Source organism: Lepidochelys kempii, chromosome 3 (genome assembly GCF_965140265.1).
Source record: "Lepidochelys kempii isolate rLepKem1 chromosome 3, rLepKem1.hap2, whole genome shotgun sequence".
Taxonomy (NCBI): Eukaryota; Metazoa; Chordata; order Testudines; family Cheloniidae; genus Lepidochelys; species Lepidochelys kempii.
Window position 1 is genome coordinate 68,799,932 of NC_133258.1, and position 22,197 is coordinate 68,822,128.

At 38.7% G+C, this 22,197-nt stretch overlaps 1 protein-coding gene across 3 annotated transcripts in view; it reads right to left on the bottom strand.

The window, feature by feature from the left end:
• Positions 1-22,197, bottom strand: part of UBE2J1 (ubiquitin conjugating enzyme E2 J1) — a 65,457-nt gene that overhangs the window by 27,700 nt on the left and 15,560 nt on the right. For 2 of the 3 annotated variants that reach the window (XM_073336715.1, XM_073336716.1), the window contains exons 2-6: positions 21,829-21,902; positions 17,668-17,799; positions 15,086-15,170; positions 11,754-11,859; positions 3,099-3,228 (exon numbers count right to left, since the gene is read on the bottom strand). In XM_073336715.1, coding sequence (XP_073192816.1) covers positions 3,099-3,228; positions 11,754-11,859; positions 15,086-15,170; positions 17,668-17,799; positions 21,829-21,902 — 527 coding nt within the window. The remainder of the gene's footprint in view (positions 1-3,098; positions 3,229-11,753; positions 11,860-15,085; positions 15,171-17,667; positions 17,800-21,828; positions 21,903-22,197) is intronic. The other variant, XM_073336717.1, reaches the window with a different exon arrangement.

The window sequence follows — 22,197 nt, forward strand, 5'->3', positions numbered from 1 at the left end:
AGAGGAACCCCAAACAATATCTCATTTCATAAAGATATAAGAAATATTACTTCTCAACATCTCAAGAATATTAAACTGTTTATTTTCTATGCTATTAGAATCCAATATCTTGTGAAGTGTTAAATGCTTTACAACCTAATTGATACTAATGGGAACAAGAGGCATTCGCACATTACAGGGTTAGGCCCTTAATTTTCAGTGCAAAAGGGATAAGAGAAAGTCAAAATATTAACTGTTTCTTAGCATCTATAAAATGTCTCACATTGAGAAGTGCTACATGTTTAACAGTGTTCTCACTTCGAAGATTCAAGAGAACGTGACACATCCATGTGGACTTGTAATGGGGTCACTGCAGAGGAGAAAAAGTAGCATCATTCTCCTGAGCTGAACAGTTTACCAATGGCACATAACTATGAGTAAAAACAACTGGTCTGAACCAATTTTATTCACAGAATGCAGTGTAGATAAAGTACTTTGGTAGAGGGGTGCTATGCTACACTTCCCATGCCCTGTGTCTGAATCTCAAGCGACTGAATTTGCTTTCTCCAATCTTATTAAATACATACATAAGTAGTAGTATTAAAAAGTACAAGCAAGGGATTAGGAACCAATAAGTTGTGTAAAGAACAAGAGCTTATCTCCTGACATTTTAATGTAACCCTTTTCTCTTCTATGCTCTTATTCCCACGCGTTGGTCATGCCTTGCTGTTCTGTCTGATACTACAAGGTCCTGAACACCTTACATTTCATGTGATCTAGAAATTTTTCCTATTATTTTTAAAATTGGAATGAAACTTTAGATCAATTCACTGATTGTCCGATCAATATATTCCATTCCCTTCATGTTTAGATAGACTGGCTTTTTGTAACTCACTTATATCAAATATACTACTTGTTCAAATGTAGGTCAAGACAACAATAGCATGTCATACAGTGCACTACATAGGAACATAGCTTGGACATAGGACTTTGCAGAAGACTGAGGCTTTTCCTGAGGAGCGTATAGCAACAGTTCTTACTTATTCCAAATGCTAACATGGAATACATCCATTCTTAGAAATCCCAATGGTTCTTTACACCCCTCAATGGTAATTCCCACAATTTGTGTGTGTGTACCAAAATAATAGTCTGTATCAGACAAATGTTAATAAGAAAATAGAACCATCTCCTGCCATCTGACCTGGGGCTGTGAGCCAATCAAGTCAGAAAACTGGAAGTCAGAAGGTATGCCTGGCTTTGCCAGTCTTGTTTCCTGGCTTTGGGTAAGCCACTTAAAGGCAATATGCATGGAGAAAAAAACTGGGATTGTGCCCTTTTTTGCTTCTAATGTGTGAATGCAATTTGAAAGGGTTTGGGGAGGCTTGTGCTATACATTAGAAATTCTGATCTTGCTAATCCATTTTTTTCCTAGAAGTATATAGACCACTAGTTCTGTAGTAGGTTTATGATGAGGTAGAGAGGAAGGATAGTCCAGTGGTTAGGCTGCTACCTTGGAACTTGGGAGACCTGGGTTCAATTCCGTTCTCTACCCTAAACTTCCTATGTGACTTTGAGCAAGTCACTTAGTATCTCTGTGCATCAATTCACCATCTGTAAAATGAGGATAACAGTACTTCCCTTTGGTGTGTGGATAAATAAGTACATAAAGAGTGTGAGACACAAATACCCTGATGACAGGTGCCATATAAGTCTGATAGGTAGGTAGATAGATAGATAGATATCATCTTTAAAAATGTGAAACTTCATTGAATGGGGAAGAGATTTTTATTTAGGCTATGTGGTGAATTTGTTTGCTTGCTTGTTAGATTCCTGTTCAACTCAACGCCCTAAGAAAAACATTTTTAAAATAGTTTTGTGAAAAGATTGTACTCCCATAACCTTTCAATTAAGAGATCTGAAAAATCTGGATTGTGAGCCGAAATCACCAGAGAATCTGCTAAATCAAAAAAGAGCAGACTTGACATTCCTAATATTTCTATTGTTAAAAACTAGTAGTATTTAAAAACAAGAACAAAAAATCCCACACACTTTTCAGGATTTATACATCATAAAGAACCAAAAAGGGCACAGTCCAATTTTTAGCCTTTTGCAAGTCACCTTTTAACTCTCTGTGCCTGTATTTCTCCTCCTTAGCCCACCTTTGTAAAGTATTTTGAGATCTTCATATGAAAAATATGATTATGAACAGAATCAGGCCATGTCCATATTTGGAAAGGTGACTGCTAAGGAACACATAAGTGCTACAAAAATTGGTATTGGTTGTTTAGCAGGTGGCAATATTCACTTTGATTCTAGACCAAACCAATATCGTAGCACAGTGCTAGGGGGAACTGTGCTACTGGAGATATAGGGTGAAATTCTGACCATGCTGAAGTCAATGGGTAGTCTTTTGCATAAGATGCAACACTGAAATTTCACTACAGTTAAGAAAGCCCTGACTCCATGTACAGCAGAGTCTTCCTCAGTGGCTCACTTTCTTAAGTTTAGTGAAAAGCATATGGTACATGCAAGACATGCTAATTTCTAAGTATCATACTTGGCTAAACAAATACCTGATTTCACTGTACCACCCAAAAGGCACTTTCTGGTAAGAACCCTATCCATACTAGATTCCAATTTTCTACATTCAATCTCTTCAGCTGTGCAGCTTGTGCAATTTTTTTTGTGCATAATGAAAAAAGTATATGTTTTACTCTCTTCATATACAAAAAAAATCATCAGAACTGTTTCTCTAAACTTCTCAAAAGTATTTATGTTTGGGCAAACACTAAACTAAGCTTGGAAAATTTCATCAACACAGTTAGGCAATCTTTCCTATCACCTTTGCTACCACTGTCACTGAACCACAGTCGGTGCTTGTGTCGGACAACACATCAGTTTGAGTCTTCCCAGAAACCAACTGCACCATCTTTGGAAAGTGTCTGGTTTTCCACAGCTTACCCTGAAACCAAGTCTCCTGCACAGCAATACAATGCAGTGCTGCTGTGTTACAATGTAACCGTTTTCTCAATGTTTTTGTTTCCTCATAGCAACACAACATTTGCAGTTTCCTCAAATTAAGCGATCAAACCAAGAAAAATTACGAACAGTCAGTCTACCTTGAAGCTAATTTGTCTGGCAAGTTCCTTGGCCTCTTCATCAGCCTGGCTTGAAGCACTTCCTGATGTTAATGGTAACAGGCTTATCGTCATTGCTGAGCCACATATATCACAGCAGAAATCCTGTGACCTGATAAGTAAAATAGTTTTAAATGGAGATTTTCTTGTTTTAAACAATGTTTTTCTTGAAAAATGAAAAACATTAACAAGACAACCTACCAAAGCACTTGGATCATAATTAGCATAATTAGCATAAACAGTTAAAAAATAAAGTATGCTATCAGTCTGTAGCAACTATCATTGGCTGCAGTGTTGAAAAATCTGGGCTTAGAATTCGATATACTCTTTCCTAGATGTAATTTTGGGAAAATATTTACTCCCAGTTTTCATAATATTTCTGTGGCCTCTTATTATATTAAAGATATTACCAACATTATTAATGGCTGTTTTATCTCTGTTATAAATTAATTAATTAATTAATAATTAATTATTAGAACCAGCAAAATATATAACGCAAAAAGCCATGGTATTACAACAACATAGAAACTTTATACCCACTAAATTCAGACTTAAGGTTCCTCTCGCAGCATTGACTCTATTACACTACACATGTATGTTATGATGGGATCTTTCATTATATGATGGTAATAGTAGACTTTCAATGACAGGCCGTTGCACACACCAAAAAAACAAAACAAAACAAAACAAAAAAACCCAAACACCAAAACAGCAAATAGCCCTCATTTAGATATAGCCAAGATTTTGGTTTTTAAATTAACCCTTCCAAAAATTATTTAGAAGTAGTTTCAGAGTATTTTATATTTCTCCACAAAACTTAAAAAAAATAACAAGGAAGCTAATGAGTTTTGAAGCTTTGGCTTCCTTGACCATGGGATGCTCCTCCAGGAAGGAGGACTGGAGGGAAGAGATGGCAACAACCAGATGAAGAAAGGGAAAAATATCATCAAACACCAACTTGCCAACCTAGCCAGGAGGGCTTTAAACTAGGTTTAAAGAGGGCAAATGACAAAATCCCACACAGTAAGTATAAAAAACGTGACCTTGATGGAGGGCTCGAAGTTGGGGATGGGAATGGAAAATTACAATAGGTTCATAGAATCAACAAGAAGGAAAACAGTGGGAGAATCTTCTCAACATTTTACATGTCTATACACAAATGCCAGGAGTATAGGAAATAAACAGGAAGAATTGGAAGTCTTACTACACAAGCAAAATTATGACTTAATTGACATCACCAATTTGGTTGGATAAATTTCATGACTAGAATATTGATATTGAGGGGTATTATATTGTTCAGGAAGGACAGGCGGGGAAAAAAGGGAGGAGGGGTTGCATTGTATATCAAGAATGTATACACTTGTTCTGAGTCCAGAAGGAGCTGAGAGGCAGACCAGCTGAAAGCCTCTGGGTGAAGATAAAAGGATCAAAAACAGGGACAACATCACGGTAGACCACCAAGTCAGGAGAAGGAGGCAGCAGCATTTCTAGAACAACCAACATAAATATCCAAGACACATGACCTGGTAGTAACGGCAGACTTCAACTACCCAAATATCTGTTGGAAAAGTAATATAACAAAATACAAAATGTCCAATTAGTTCTTGGAATGTGTTGGGGACAATTTGATTCAGAAGGTAGAGGAACTAACCAGGGGGGTAGCCATTTTAGACTTGCTTTTGACTAACATGGAAGAATTGGATGTGAATCTGAAGGAAGAGGGCAACTTGGGTCAAAGTGATAAAGAAATGATAGACTTCATGATTCTAAGGAAAGGAAAGAGTGAGAGGAGCAAAATAAGGATAATGGACTTGCTAGGTAAGATCCCATGGGAAAAAAATACAAGGGAAAAAGGAGGAGTTCAGGAGAGCTGACAGTTTCGCAAAGAGACAATATTAAAGGCAAAATTGCAAACTAATAGGAAGAACAGCAAGAGGGCAATATGGCTACATAAGGAGCTCTTTAATGACCTGAAAATCAAAAAGGAATCCTACAAAAAGCTGAAATATGGACAAATTGTTAAGGATGAATACAGAAGGACAGTGCAAGCATATAGAGACAAAATCAGAAAGGCTAAGGCACAAAATGAGTTACACCTGGCAAAGGACATAAAAGGCAATAAGTAGCTCTATAAAAATAAGGTTCTATAAATACATTAGGCGCCAGAGAAAAATAAAGGTAAATGCAGGTCACTACATAAAAAGAGAGTAAAGAGAGCTAATAACAGACAACGCCAAGAAAGCTGAGGTGTTTAAAGTCTATTTTGCGTCAATCTTCATTAAAAATGTTAGTTGTGACTAGATGCTTAACACAATTAATATTAACAAGAAGATGGAAGGAACACAAGCGCGAATAAGAACAGATTAAAGACGATTCAGATAAGTTAGGTGTATTCAGTTCAGCAGGGCCTGATGAAATTCACCCTAAAGTATTTAAGGAACTAGCTGAAGCAATCTTGGAACCAACAGTGATTATCTTCCAGAATTCATGGAGGACAGGTGAGGGCCCAGAGGACTGGAGACGGGCAAAGTACCTATCTTTTAAAAGGGGAACAAAGAGGATCCAGAGAATTATAGGCCAATCAGCCTAACTTCGATACCTGGAAAGATACTGAGAGATCATACAAGAAGACCTGGACAACCCTGAAAAATGGAGCAATAGAAATGGGTAGAAATGTAATAGTGCAAAGTGCAAGTTCATGCACTTAGGGAGTAACAGCAAGAATTTTTGCTATTAGCTGGGGTCTTATCAGTTGGAAGCCACAGAGGCGAAAGACCTAGGTGTATTGGTTGATCACAGGATGACTATGTGATGTAGCCATGAAAAAGGCTAATGCAATCCTAGGATGCACCAGGCAAGGTATTTCCAGCAGAGATAGAGAAGCGTTAGTACCATTATACAAGGCACTGATGAGATCTCATCTGGACTGCTGTGTGTAATTCTGGTCTCCCATGTTTAAGAAAGATGAATTCAAACTGGAACAGGTGCAGAGAAGGGCTACTAGGATGATCAGAGAAATGCAAAACCTACCTCAAAAGAGAGCTGGGCTTATTTAGCCTAATCAAATGAAGACTGAAGGGAGATAGGATTGCTCTCTATAAATACATCAGAGGAATAAATACCAGAGAGGGAGAGGAGTTAAAGTTAAGTACCAACGTTGACACAAGAACAAATGGATATAAACTATCCATCAACAAATTAGACTTGAAATTAGATGAAGGTTTCTAACCATCAGAAGAGTGAAGCTCTGGAACAGCCTTCCAAGGGGAGTAGTGGGGACAAAAAACCTAACTGGCTTCTAGACTAAGCTTGATAAGTTTACAGAGGGGATGGAATGATGAGATTCCTACAATGTAAGTAGCCGATCTATGACTGCTAGTAGCAAATATTACCTGGTGATGGGACACTAGATGGAGAGGGCTCTGAGCTACTACAGAAAATTCTTTCCATGTGTCTGGCTGGTGGGTCTTGCTGAAATGCTCAGGATCCAACTGACTGCCATATTTGGGATCGGGAAGGAATTTTCCCCCAGGTCACACTGGCAGAGACCCTGGGGATTTTCTGCCTTCCTCTGCAGCATGGGGCACAGGTCACTTGCAGGTTTAGACTAGAGTAAATGGTGGATTCTCTGTAACTTGAAGTCTTTAAATCATTATTTGAGGAGTTCAGTAACTCAGTCAGAGGTGATAGGTCTATTACAGGAGTGGGTGGGTGAGTTTCTGTGGTCTGCAATGTGTAAGTGGTCAGACTAGATGATCATGATGGTCCCTTCTGGCCTTAAAGTCTAAGAGTAAATTATTAAACAATTTGTAAGCACCTAGAGGATAATAGTGTAATAAGAATAGCCAACATGGATTTGTCAAGAAAAAAATCATGCCAGACCAAACTAATTGCCTTCTTTGAAAGGGTTATTGGCCCCTAGTGCATAGTGGGAAGCTGTCAATCTGACGTTTTGATTTTAGTAAAGTTTTTGATACATTACATTCTCATAAGGAAACTAGGGAAACAGTCTAAATGAAGTATTTATAAAGTGGATGCTCTACTGGTTGAAAACCCATATTGTCTAGCTGGAAGGATGCATCTAGTCCCACAGGGGGGTCTGCCTGGGTCCAGTACTATTCAGTATTTTCATAAAGTTGGATAATGGAATACATAGTATGGTTATACAATTAGTGGATGACACCAAGCTAGGAGGGCTAGCAGGCCCTTTGGAGCACAGGATTTGAATTCAAAGGGATCTTGACAAATTGGAGAAACTGGCCTGAAGTCAACAAGATGAAATTCAATAAAGACAAGTGCAAAGTGCTACACTTAGGAAGGAAAAAAATCAAATGCAGAATAACTAGCTAGGTGGTAGTACTGCTGAAAAGAATCTGTAGGTAACAATGAACCCAAAAGTCAATATAAGTCAATATGATGCAATTGAGAAAAATCATTTCGGGATGTATTAACAAGGGTGTCATATGCAAGACACAGGAGAGACCTGTTCAACTCTACTCAGCACTGGTGAGTACTCCAGGTGGGGCTGCCTCTAGTTCTAGGTGCCACACTTTATGGAAGATGTGGACAAATTGGACAGAGTCCAGATGAGAGCAACAAAAATGATAAAAAGCTTAGAAAACCTGACCCATGAGGAAAGGTTAAAAAAACTTGGCATGTTTAGTCTTGAGAAAAGACAACTTGGAGGGGGAATCTAATAACAGTTTTCACATATATTAAAGGATGTTATACAGAAGATAATGATCAATTGTTCTCTATGTCCACAGAAGGTAGGACAAGTAATAATGGGCTTAATCTGTAACATGGGAAATTTAGGTTAGGGATTAAGAAAAACTTTTAATTATAAGTATAGTTAAGTTCCATAACAGGTTACCAAGAGAAGCTGTGGAACACCCCCCCCCTACCCCCCACATTGGAGGTTTTTAGCAACAGGTTAGAAAACACCTGTCAGGAATGGTCTAGCTATACTCTGTCCTGCCTCACTGCAGGAGGAGGGACTAGATGACCGCTTGATGTCATTTGCAGATCTACATTTCTATGATTCTATCATACTATAGACAGTGTCTGTTATACACTTCTCTCTCCCTTCGTCCCCCACCACAGCCACCCACACCCACAGGTAAGTTCTTGGTACTTATCCTCTTGTACCTTATATTAACTCCAGCCATCTCTTTTCCCTACCCTGCAATTTAGCCTGTGCTATAATCTAAACTATGACCTTAAAGAATGAACAACAGATGAACCCATACTTTGTCCACATGATGCTGACAGAAATGTAACACTATCAGAATCAGGTATTTTCTTTGACAAACATTCTTGGACTTGTACAACATGCAGGCAAAAAACATAAACATGATACTCTCTACAATGAGTCCCAAATAAAGCATTTGGAGTAAATGCTGATATAGATCTTTGTAGATAACATATTTAATTTTCTAAATGCTCTTTTCTCAGAAGGCAAGACAACACCAAAAGACATTCTTATTTCTGGAGTACAAGTACTTTGCAAAAGAAGATTGAGAACCAGAAGTTTGTACAATGGGGCTAAAGAGTGAAGCAGGCTAAAGAGTGAAACCTTCTGGCCAACAAGAGCAAATAAAATCACTGGGCTCTCATAGAATCTAGAGATGGAAAAGGTCAGCTAATTTCATATTCCTACCAATACAGACCATCGGGGGAAGAGAGGCATAAAGCAGAGAAAATTTAGTATTTGAATTTTGGTAGCACCCACAATAAGCTAGACACAGTACACATCTGAAAAAGCTACAATCTAAGGAGAAAAGCAACACATGAAGGGAGGAAAAGAGGAATATCAACACAGTGCAAATATACTATCTCCAGCTACCTAATCATAACTAACTGGCTAATTTATTGCAGACATCATTGCAATAAATGGGTCTTAAGGAAGGACTTAATGGAGAATGTAGTGACTTTTTTAATCACATGAAGTAATGTGTTCTGTGTGTAGAGGATGGCATGATAAAAGGAGCAAAGTCAAGGCTCCTTGAAAAATAAACATGGGGGTATGACACCAAGGCCCACTGACATATTCATTACACCTCACACTCTGCTGTCATCATCTGTATCTAAAAGGAGTTATGTAAGAGATCAATGGAAAACTAGTAACTCACTGATCACTAATATTCTTGCATGATGAATGTATGGGGTGTGCACAAAGAGTTATGGATACATGCTAGAATTATGTTTTAAAATTTGTTTGACAAGCAATACATAAGCCGACTCAGCCCTAGATAAAGGAATGTGTAATTGTCTGACCAGCCTCATCATCAGACAGAGACAATGAAGGCATATTTACATAAAAGGTAAAGAAAGCCATCAACCTAGTGAATAGCCTCTGAACTATAAAAACAGGGGATCGAACTTCAAATGATAAGTAATATAATCAACTGACAGTACACAACATTACTAATGGCAAGTTTATGTCACGGAGTTCACTTAAGTCACAGATTCCATAGCTTCCAGAGACCTCCAAGACACTTTCCGCTTCAGCCCCAAGGTGGTACGGCTGGAGCTGTTAGCCAGAGGAGGCCCTGGAGCTCTGAGCCACCGCAGGCAGTAAGGGGCCACTGCACCTCTTGGCTGCTGTGGGCAGTGGAGGGACCCGGAGCTCCAAGACACCAACTTTGCAGCTCCCAGCCACTGCGGGCGACCAAGGGCAGAGCTCTGAGCCACCACTGGCAGCGGGGGGACCTGTGGCAGCAGGGGACCCCACAGCTCCCTGCCACTGGCCCCGCAGCTCCGAGGGGGAGCCCAGAGCCGTCAGCCACAGCAGTGGCAGGTGCTGGACCCCCTCCCCCTATTTCCCCTCCCGGAGCCAGGTTTAAGCCCTCATCCCCCATTTTGTCACAATTATTTTTAGTAAAAGTCAATGACAGGTCACAGGCTTCTGTGTATTTTTTTTTTATGGCCCGTGACCTGTTTCTGACTTTTACTAAAAATAACAGTGACAAACTCTTAACCTTAAATATTATTGTATTATAAAAAAGTGTATCAAGCAAAGTCTTTTATGAAAGCTAATGACACATTGGTGATTAATATAATTGTGAAATGAATATATTAACATATTAGGAAACATGGATATTCACTAACATCATGGTCTAAAGTCTGACCAAAGGAAGAGAAGCAGGTTTTCTCCCACACACAGGCCGGAAGGCATCTCAGGAGTGTTAAGGTAATAAATCTCCAGCCTTTTGTCCAATGCTGAGTCCTTACTTAAAAAACTACTGAATCAATCCTCTGGAATGGGCAGGCAGAGGTGATGTAATTTAGGACAACATTTCACATTGTTCATTCAACCACACTGCCCAAACTGCTGTCGCTTCTGAACGCATAACATTAATGAAAATCTTATTTAAGAGTAAGACTGCAACATTCAGGAAGCCAAATACCAAAAGACTAAGGTCCACTTTCTTTAGAAACTTCCATGAAATGAATTTCTGGTCAGAAATAGTGCTCTGCATATCCTGTAAATTCATCCATAGAGTTCTAGCCATGTAATATATCAAACACCTACATATAAGCGATTGTTAAGCACTTTGCAAATACATCATAAAGCATCCCTTTTTGCCAATACCTTTCTTAGAGATTACATTTTCCTTCAGAATAAAGTCCTAGAGAGCACAAACAGAACAGCCTTCTACTGGGCTCCAGACACTGTGCACTTAGCATTTTTCTGAACAGTAGCTGAAACATTTTTCTCAATGCTAAAACACAGACTTTGTCTTCACCCCTTCTAGAAATTGAAAGTCACATCAACCTTCAATTGCGATGTTAGGTCTTTTGGCTGTATATGCCAGACTCTAAATCTTCTGAATGGCAAGGCATGGAAGAGAATAAGGGGTTGTTGTTGTTTAAGAGACAATGCTGCTTAGGAGAAAACTAGTCACCAACAAATTTCTATTACTGCCTGCTTCTAAGAGCTATATTTATTATTCAAGTCCTACTATAACACATAAAGGTAGTGATTCCATAGAACCATTTCACCTTTAAGGTAATAAGGCAATTTAGATTTTCCGTTCGTTAGAACTGGAATTTCAAAAAGGTCCAGTTAAGAAGCTCTGAGGGTGAGCAAGGGATCTTGCCTTGATATGCAAAATGAAGATCCATTGATCCACTTCCTTAATTCTGCAATTAGACCTCTGAGACCAGACACTGGTCCTGAAAACTCTCACTTTCGTTTTACTTCTCTCTTTATTAGGAAGAAATCAGTTCGGCAAGACATTCTGTTGGGCTGCAGTGACAAATGTACAGATGGCATTAGCACGCCTACCATTTCCTCATAGATGTTACAGGATAAGGTAACAGCCTATAAGCCTGATGTGCAGAAAGAAAGTCTTCACAGACAAAAGTTATTAAAGGGAATTAATGTTGAAGGCAAAACAAACTTGGACAAAGAAACAAGACCAGAAATGTAATCACAGTGATACAAGCATACTGTTGGCATTGAAGAAATAAATTAACAATAATAATAATCCTGATATATAGTTACTTATTTCTAATTGACTGACAATCCTAGAAGTGATTATTCAGATCAGAAGAAAGGAAATCCTCTTTCCTACAGATCTATGATTTTTATATTAAAAATTGTTGGAGATGTTAAAAAAAAATAAGACTTACTTCTTGGCAAGTGCTCTTCTTTCCTCAGGTGTGTAGTCCAGGGATCCTATGGCTCCCTCTCCTTTGGTTGGCATAAAACCAATAATGGCTAGTAAAGCTGTTCTTACTGAAATTGGAAAAAAAATAAAGATTCAAATTAAGTTTTTCCCAGAATTGTTACTTAACTGAGTCTAGACTTGGGACCGGGGGGGGGGGGGCGGTAATGAGTTTGTCTACAAGATTCCATTCTGTCTGAAGACTGAAGAAAGTTTCGAAAAATAAGGAGAACACAAAAAAAATCCCTTTTCTTTTATGGCAAGGAGTCACAGATGGAAGGGTTACGTAAGGGGAGATGGTGAGGTGATGGCTGATGGAAGGGGGCAGAGGACAAAGACTGAAAAGGAAGGCTAAGGCCCATAGAAATAATTGATCAAAATGAACAGTTGAGTTCAAAACAAGGAGGGAGGAAATAGAGTGGAAAAGGACCATAACAAGGAGATTAACTTGGCATGGCCCATGTACAGTTATTTGCTGAATTTGGGCCTTAGATTGTCAGCACATCGGGAGAAGGACTAGTTTTTCTGTGTGTCTGCAATGAACATAACATACCTGTCATGTGTACATGTTTCTTCTTTTGATTTATTACAATTGTTTATTATATATGATAAAAGAATGCCTATATAAAAACTTATATAGTTACTCTGAAACCTGTCATTAAATAAATAGGCAATTACAGAAGTGCTATTCAGTTGGATAATACCTAAGAAAATTAACATACAAGCCCACAGATAATAAATACCACAGCAGCATATATACTGCCCACAAAAGCCCTCCACAATTGCTGAAAAAAGTTTAAAAGCTATTAAGCAGAGACTGAAAAATTGGTCTGCTCATAGAACCCCTGAGATTCTGCAGCCTCAAAATGTTCATAGCTGTAATTTTGCTTCAGGAGAACATGCCGATTCATGCACAGTTCTATGAGCCCTGGTTTTCCACAATACTCTGGTCATAGAATTTAATCCTTTCAGTATATTTTAGTGTGCAATTTATATCCAAGGTAGGGACAAATGATTAACAATATGGCATAAAAACAAACAAGTGATAGATGAGGGTGGAAAACGCAAAAAGATGTGGTCTTGTGCAATGCATCCTGCGGCATGATTCCTCCTCTTCCCACTTCAGGGAAATGTATAAGTAGTATAGTGCAGTGAGACTTACAAAAAGCAAAAACCATTCAGTCATTTTAAACTCAGGGTGTTGGATCCTCCCCTCTCCTTTTAGAGTTCATTTAGTACAGAGTGCCATTTCAGAATTACAAACCATGTTACTCAGTTGACCACACACTACACATAAAGAAAAGGAGTACTAGTGGCACCTTAGAGACTAACCAATTTATTTGAGCATAAGCTTTCATGAGCTACAGCTCACTTCATCGGAATGCATCCAATGAAGTGAGCTGTAGCTCACAAAAGCTTATGCTCAAATAAATTGGTTAGTCTCTAAGGTGCCACTAGTACTCCTTTTCTTTTTGCGAATACAGACTAACACGGCTGCTACTCTGAAACACTACACATAGAATATCTGGGATGAAAGAGACCTCAGGAGGTCATCTAGTCCAACCCCCTGCTCAAAGCAGGACCAATCCCAACTAAATCATCCCAGCCACGGCTTTGTCAAGCCATGCCTTAAAAACCCTAAGGATGGAGATTCTACCACCTCCCTAGGTAACCCATTCCAGTGTTTCACCACCCTCCTAGTGACATAGTTTTTCCTAATATCCAACCTAGATCACTATTCAAGCTGATTCAGAAGGAAAACTTAAAGTGACCAGACTAGGAAGTAAAGGATTCGAAGTATTTTTCATAACTATAAATTTAAAACAACACTCAGAATGTTTTATATACACAGCCTTGTAAAATTCTACCTGCTTGTTTACCTGGAGCAAATAAATATCAATAGTTCACCATACTTCTCTTGATCTCCCACCCCCTTGAGCCCATCAGTATTCCATTGTCTCTTCCAAGTCCTCCCTATACCTCCCTCTCACAGCAATTCACATCCCTTCACTGATCTTAAACATACCACCTTACCTTTCCCCTTCCTGGGTACCCCATCCTTTTTTCTCCCTTGAGATCAGCCCCCTTTACTCTCTCCCTATGAGATTTCTTCTCCTATGGTGCTTCCTGTTTTCCACTCTTTTCACAAGACTGAGGAAGGGTGCTGGTGAGGGTGGGTGGGAGGCCTGGTTCCACCTTCCAGTATGCTATAGTTGCTGCTCAAGTTGAGGGGAAACAGCCTTCCTACTTCTGTATGCTTTGGCTTGGCTGCTTGCAACTGTGCAGTATCCCTCCTTGCGCCAGAGACTATCTTGCCAACTCAGCAGAGGAACCATTTCATCTGCAGAACTCAAGGCAGCCTAGTGTCAGTGGTAGCCATAATCCTGGCATCCACAAAAAAACCCAACACCACATGGGACTTATGATCATGGGCTATACAGGCCGCAATGGCTAGTTCCAGGCAACTGTGGTGGAAACTGTAATAACCCATGTTGTTTTTGGAAAATTAGGGTGATATACTTTCAACCATAGTGATTAATTTACACCAAGGTGACCTCCACAAATTCAGTGGCTATTTTTCCTATTTTGCTTAAAAATGGAGATTAATATGGACATCTATGTTGGTCAGAAAATGGAGTTAGGGCATAGCTCTGGAGTTTTCAGACCCTAAAGGTCAGCCCTGCTAACCTGAACAGAATGTGGCATGAATGGTTAAATTAGATTGAAACAGGAGAGGAAGTGCTCACAGCGACTCCTACTCACCCTTTACCTTACCCCTGAAGAAACATACACTTAGTTGGCATTCAGCAAATATAATATTGTCTTAGAATTTATTTTTTTTTAGTCCTGTGATCAATAGATACAATAATAAGATACTGATTCCATAGTCAATTCAACTAAGATTTGTTTACAAAGAAACTTTAAGTGAGCTTAATAGAAATGCATTAAATTCAAAGTTTAATCATCAACTTATCCAGGAAAAATGATAACACTAAAACCATGTGCCTCTTCTCACCATTCTACTTATTTCTCTATAAGGGACAGAAACTGAAACAATGTTATTTCCAGTGTCTCCTTGAGGTCAGGGGAGTAAGTAGAAGAAATTCCTCTGCATGTCATCAGAGATTGGCCCATATATCAAGCACTGTGCTTAATGATATGCTGATGAGCACAGTATAAAACTGAAATAAGATAATGGATAATTTCACAAAGAACATAATTCTGAAAACTAGTTTTGTTGGTGTCCATCAATGTTTTGCTGAAGAAGAATTACACTGAATATTAAGTAATACTCACTACTCCATGAAGGCTGCCACGTTTCAGGGTGATGTCCTGAGATGCTTAAACAAATTTTCTTCCCTACTTCAAACCTGCCATTGGCCTTCAGGGAAGAGAGACGGGGAAGAAAAACAAAAAAGACATTATTCAACCCAAATATTCCTTGTTAAACTAGCTTCTACCAAAAAAAAATTAAGCGGTAAAAATCTTTTCAAGTAAATCTGTTTGCAATCATCATGTAACAACTGAACAAATGACAACAACATAAAGCTCGACTAGGTTTGTTGAAGCCACACTTGCTGCTGTTTACACAAATCACTGAAGACAATCTCCCATTTAAGATATCTTTTAAACATAACATAAATAGCAGAAGTCCTCCAAAAGTGAGTTCTGTATTCCACTTTTAAGATCTGCAACATTTAATATGACAAATGAGAATAATTTCAATGCTTTAAAAGCCAAAAATACTATGGAAAATTTACTGGAATTGATTAATAATGGGTGATCATAATCAAATTTTTGAATCATATACAAAAATTTAGAAGTTAAGGCCACTATGATGCTGTCCTGTTTTGCCAAAACATATTTTAAGTGTTGCTGAAAGGGTAGCTCTTGTTATATTTACAGGCAGAGCTGGTAGCACCATCTATAGTTAAGGTTGCCGGATACTTTCAATCATAAGACCCTGTTTTCCGTTGCTTATGACTTAGTCAAGCATTTGCCAAATCCACAGTGGGTGTTCATGTGAGGCTGATTTGGAGGGAGAAGTTTCAGCTAACACAGTTCAGCAGTTTCCAAGAATGAGATTAGGAAAAAATACATTGTTTTGCCCATGTTTATTTTTTTTTTAAACAAATGTTCAGTTCAAAATCTCTAGCACCTCTGTGCTTCAGAGAGACTTAAAATTTGACACCAGGAAAGTGCTTTTTTGCCATCTCTGTGAAAATTATCCAAATTTTACCAATTTATGACCCTTTGAAAAATCTCAGCTTTCACATGCTTACTAGAGGCTTGACAGAGTTTGGCAGGTAAATATTCTGATGATTCCAACTTCACTGGGCATGCTTCAGCCCAGGGTTCCAGGGGCTTAGCAGGATCTTCCCTGCAATTACTCCTCCCAGCTGCTGGGCTTCACTGTGGTATGGAACACAGGACTAAGAGCAGTGAAACTGTCCTTCCTGCACTATCTGTGCTCCCTGTCTGGCACATAGCCAGTGTGAAGGATGAGCAGCAAATTTGAGTGCAGAGTAGATGAAGAGGCTGCAGGAGCCAGAGGGTACAGCGAACAGAGGAAGAGGGAAGGACCCAGGGAGTGGGGATAAATAGAAGCAGAGGCTGAAGGGGCAGGAACAGAAGAGGACAGGAACAAGGTGAGGGCACAGGAACAGAAGGGTCCACAACCACTGTAGCAAGCTCCCCTTCAGAACCTGGAACTGAACTCAGGAATCCTGAGAGTCTAACATTCCTTTGCTGTCAACAAACAGCTGTGAGACACACGCTTTTTTAGTAGATTTCATCCCCTTCTAGTAGCTGGTCCACATAGAGGAGAACAGCCTACTCCTACTACCAGTTACTCCATTAACTCAAGTGGTAGAAATTTGTACTGTAGATGTAAAAGTCCAAAACCCTGCTGACGACCCAAGTAGAGGGGTCAATATGGCTCCACTTTATATAATTTAATTATGATACAGTCTTTAATTACATGATCACATACTATTTTTTCCATTCTTGTATCTTAATGCATATGCACAAGGGTTCTGAATTAAGGTTGCATAGGTAACCTTAATTCTGGCATTTCTTAAGTTTTGAGTGCTTGTCTTTGCAACTTTCATACACACACACACACACACACACACACACACACAAATATTGAATTATTTACTAAATAAAATCCTCCTGACACAAATTTGAGGCAAGGTCCTGCCTGGTTCTGGCCACATGCAGCTCTCGATGTCAATTGAAACTGGATAGTAAACCTCTCTCAAGACGAGGTCACTCAGTTTGTTTGCTCATCCACTATTTCTCATTGTTTCTCTGGCCTTGGAATAAGAACTTGAAGTGTTTTAATAAACAGATTATATTTCATTACAGTTACTATAAATAACATTTCAGCATGCAACATAGGTAACTGTCCCTGCCTACATCACTATTCCAAAGTGAATCAAATGGCATGGCATTATGCCTCCTACCACAGCAGTAGGGGAATTATTTTCCCTCCTCTTTCAGTGGTCAAAGCACTAAGTTCAGTTCATCCTACGTAGGGTGACCAGATAACAAGTGTGAAAAATCGGGACAGGGGGTGGGGGATAATTGGCACCTATAACAGAAAAAGCCCCAAATATCAAGACTGTTCCTGTAAAATCGGGACATCTGGTCACCCTATCCTACAGTGGCTTTTCCATAATGTATATAATCTTGCATAAATAGTCTTCAGATTTTTCATTTAGTCTCATTTACAGGTATACAAATGGATAAACAAAACAAAAAGGCACAATTCTGCACTTTTCTCTAAGTGAACTCTCTCCCATATTGCCAAAATCTTTTATGGTTACTCTAATTGAAATGACCATATAAAAAGGATGACTGCTAAATACTCTTACTGTTAACAGAATGATGCTTGGGGGTTTCATGGGATACTCTGGTGGTAGTACTATTCGTCCATGATAAATTCCTCCATCAAAATCTGAATCTGGAGGGCCTCTAACAGTAAAATGCCATTCAAAAAGATTATCCTAAAAAACAAGAGCACGTAAGTCAGAGAGAGCAGGACAAAAACAGATAATTATTACTTTATTAAAACAAGCATGGACTGTAACTCTGTAGAATAGCAAAAATTCAAAATCAGAAGAATGCTAAATGAGAATAACTACTATAAGACAGTGCAGCATTGTGGAGGCTACAGTTAAGGAGCAATACAGCACTGAAAAAAGCAGCAGCAGGTTGGCAAAAACGGGAGGTTGAGTCAGTTTCCATGTATGACTTATTTTTTATTGCGCTTTCTAGAGGTGCAATTTTTGGTTGCTGGATGTTGTTAAGTTTCAACAGAGCTCTCAGCTTACAGCACAAGATCACAGTCATTTTTCACCTAATGAGCCTGAACTGTGGGTTCTTCATAAACTATGAAAGTATTCATGATATGTGGTGCAAACTCCTTTAGAGCCTCTAACCTGTGGAGACTGGCAGAGATTAAACTCTGCAACACATTAAAACTATTATTATGATCGTTCCCCTTTCTAAAAAATGAAATGTAATCCTCATCATATTCAAGATGATAAAGAGGTGCTTCGAACCAGCTATTCCATCTGATTATTACAGGGGTTGGTGGTATGCAAGGACTTTTCCCTTTTTCAATTAGAAACATACAAAACTGTGCTTTCATTGTAGGCCTGACAGTGAAAGCCTGTTTTATAGTCACAACAAATGCATTTACTTTTAAAAGTATTTTCATCCACAAATCGCCAACAAGGTTAAGGAAATGCATCATAAACATCAGGTGTACTGCATTTAAAAATAAAGGTTTCAAACCTCAATCCCAAACTCTCACCATGTAATGACATTATCTGTCACAAATGCAGTCATGCAATCAAATGGTATTATGAATTTCTCAACAGTTTCCCTTACTGCCTGGATTACTGTTTTAAATTAACTGCTTCCAAAACCTCATAACTCAATAAAAATACTTCCAGCTTGTTTTGTTCATGCGGAGCTGAAGTAGCTTTGTTGTCACTGCTTGTTGGGCCAAGGATGGCGAGAATATTGAGTACATATCTGTCTTCAGCATCAATAGTTTCATCTGCTACCATGCTTTTCTTTTAAATCTTGAAAGTATGCGTGTTGGGCTGTTAGTCCCAGGATATTAGAGAGATAAGGTGAGTAAGGTAGTATCTTTTATTGGACCAACTTCTCTCATCTTTCTCACCAATAGACATTATCTTTTATTGGACTAACTTCTGTTGGTGAGAGAGACGAGAGAAGTCAGTCCAATAAAAGATATTATCTCACCCACCTTGTCTCTCCAATTACTGAATGCCATATTCAAAATTCTTTAGAAAGTTTTACTTACCCAACTGGTCTGCACTAGGTATAACTCCAGTGTGTGTTCCAGATTGCATTCTAAAAACCCTCTGAGTTTTGAATTGTGAAGGATATACAAGAGGGAGAAAAGGCTTCTGTTAAGCTGAAAGCTTCATATCTCCTGTAAAGCTGCTCTTCGATCTTAGTAGTAAACAGCTGTTTTCTGACGTTTCAGATTTCTGTTTTCCTCCACTTGTAATGCCTCTGGTTGGTACTTATGTGTTGCACTTTCCAGATGCTTGTTACAGCTAGTGTTTCTGGTAAAATCAATATGCTGCACTAGATACAAAATAACTTTCCTTTGTTTTCATTAAATGTTTGAGAATATTGCTGTGCTCGTTGCTTAGCACTTAATTTTGCCAATTTTTACTCATATTTTGTTGCTGGCGTTGTTGTCCACTATTTACCATTATTCAAAGGTTTGCATATTCCAACCATTTTAACTTTTTCACTTCCGCTGACAACTCAAAAAAATCATGATCGCTTACTGTTAATTAAGACATGCTCTCTGTTTTCACAGTTGAGTTGAAATCAACAGCAAAATTTACAGGGTCTGGGGACAGTGGTGACCAACACTGAGAAAGTCATATCCCTACTCATGACTAATGCTAAATGCTGGATCACAGCTGTATGTTTGCCCACCTACTTATCACTCTTGAAAGGACAGAATATAGTACTGTCAACATTTATTCAGGTTTTGCTTCTCACTGTTCTCTCCCCAGGAGAGAGAGACTGTCCTAATAAGGAATCAGCAGATTCATACAAACTACCAGCAAATAACATCCTGAAATAGGCCTTCATATTCTTACTATTACAAAAATCCAGGTACTGTTTATCCCTGAACTTGGTTTAAAACACTGGAATTAAAATAAAACAGAAATATAAGTGAAAAAATAAAAGTTGATATTTTACCAAAATCATTATTCAGGAGAAAAACTGCAAGCAAAAACAAAAGCTAATCAATAACAATAATCTGTACTTTATAGCACCCAAAAGCGTGTTAAGTGCTCTACGTATGCTAACTGCACTAAGCTTTTCTGCAAAAATTCCACCAAAGGACAAAGTCCCAACATTTAGGGCTTCTGTTTTTTAAGGTTTCAGAGTAGCAGCCGTGTTAGTCTGTATTCGCAAAAAGGAAAGGAGTACTTGTGGCACCTTAGAGACTAACAAATTTATTTGAGCATAAGCTTTCGTGAGGAAGTGAGCTGTAGCTCACAAAAGCTTATGCTCAAATAAATTGGTGAGTCTCTAAGGTGCCACAAGTACTCCTTTTCTTTTTGTTTTTTAAGGTTTACTTTTAGAAATTTTTGGGTTGTGTGTAGATATCCAAAAATGGGGGGTTTTCAGGGCTCTCTCTCTCTGTATATGTTGTAATGAGTAATCTGTTTGTAATGTAGTACTGTTTCAAACAGCACTATGTTAAAGCACACTAGGGAACCTTTAGTATGTACCAGCAAGGTCTACAGGAACAAATTAACGTGCAACACTTTAGCACAGGGGTTCTCAAACTTCGTTGCACCACAACCCATTTCTGACAACAAAAATTATGACATGATCCCAGGAGGGGTGACCAAAGCTTGAGCCCACTCAAGCTCTGCCACCCCAGGTTGGGGGGAAGAGTCAAAGCTAAAGCCCGAGCCCCACTGGCCTGTGCAAGGGTACAAAGCTGAAGCCCAAGTGCTTCAGCCCCAGGCAGGGTGCCTGTAACTTGAGCCCCACCACTCAGGGCGGAGGACCTCGGGTTTTGGCTTTGGGTTGGTGGGGCTCAGGCTTCAGCCCTGCGCTCCAGCCAGTCTAAGCCAGCCCTGGCGACGCACTTTGGGGGTCCCAACCCACAGTTTGAGAACCGCTGCTTTAGTGCACTTAGAAAATCACACCCTCCAAGTCTGCATTACTGCTCCATGTAGACAAGCCTGTAGATACAAATAACCATTTCTGGTGTTTACTGGATAAACACCCCTCATTTTTTTTCCCTTTTTTTAAAAATTGGGGGGTTTTCCAGCTACAACCTAAAACCAGAAACTCTACAATACTGTAACATAAATCGTTAGGATATATTTTTTTTAAGTTTCGTCTTGTCCGCTCTAGAATTTCACCTTTCCTCAAATTTTTGACTGTTTATAATATTTCCAGGACTGAGACTGCAGCATAGAGAGCATCATTAGGGTAAGATTTTTTTTTTTTAAAAAGGTGAGATCCTGCAACTGCTCCCTTCTGCTCCCACTGAACAACCAGTTACTTCAATGGGCTCCCATGTATGCACAGGGCTGCACACATGTCAATCCAATTACAGGATCTAGCCTTAAACTTTCTGCTAGGGTAACTTCATAACATGAATTTCTTTTTAGATGTATAACCACTTCACATTTAAATTATGATGTTATGCAATTCCCAGGGGAAAAACATTGCAACAATGTGACATGACTATTTAGATAAAATCTTAACTTTTATTATGTACTTTTTACCGATGAGACAACTCCATGAAGTCATTACATTAAAAATGTTCCTGGTAGTTTTCAAGGAAGGAAAAAATAAAAATCTGACCATTTTAATGAGGTCTATTAATCTCCAAAACCAAAATTAAATATTATGTATGGACTTAAAGCAATGTAACCAGGCAGAAAAATATTAGGTATTATACAGCAGAGACAAACTAACAGCTACAGCAAATATACACAGAAACTAACCTCCAAGGGCTGTGCATGGTAATGATCTGTAGGATCCTTCAATTCGGCTGCTTCCTTCATTAAACGTTTGACAGCTGAAAAAGGAAATTTGGTATATCAGTATGAAAAGCTCCCTTAAAAAATAAAAAAAATAAAATATACGGGAGATTTTGTTAGCATTATCTTGAAGGAGTCACTTCATATAACAAAGTAGCTTATATGGTACAGCACACCATGTTTCTCTCACATGACTTCATTCTCAGATGCACATGATAAATTACTCAGATAGGGTACAGGATTTAATGAGTCATAAGAGCACAAAGTTCTGAGAAAAATTATATTTAGTTGTTTCACAGTTTCCCAAATAATGTATCTCAACATTATGAGTAA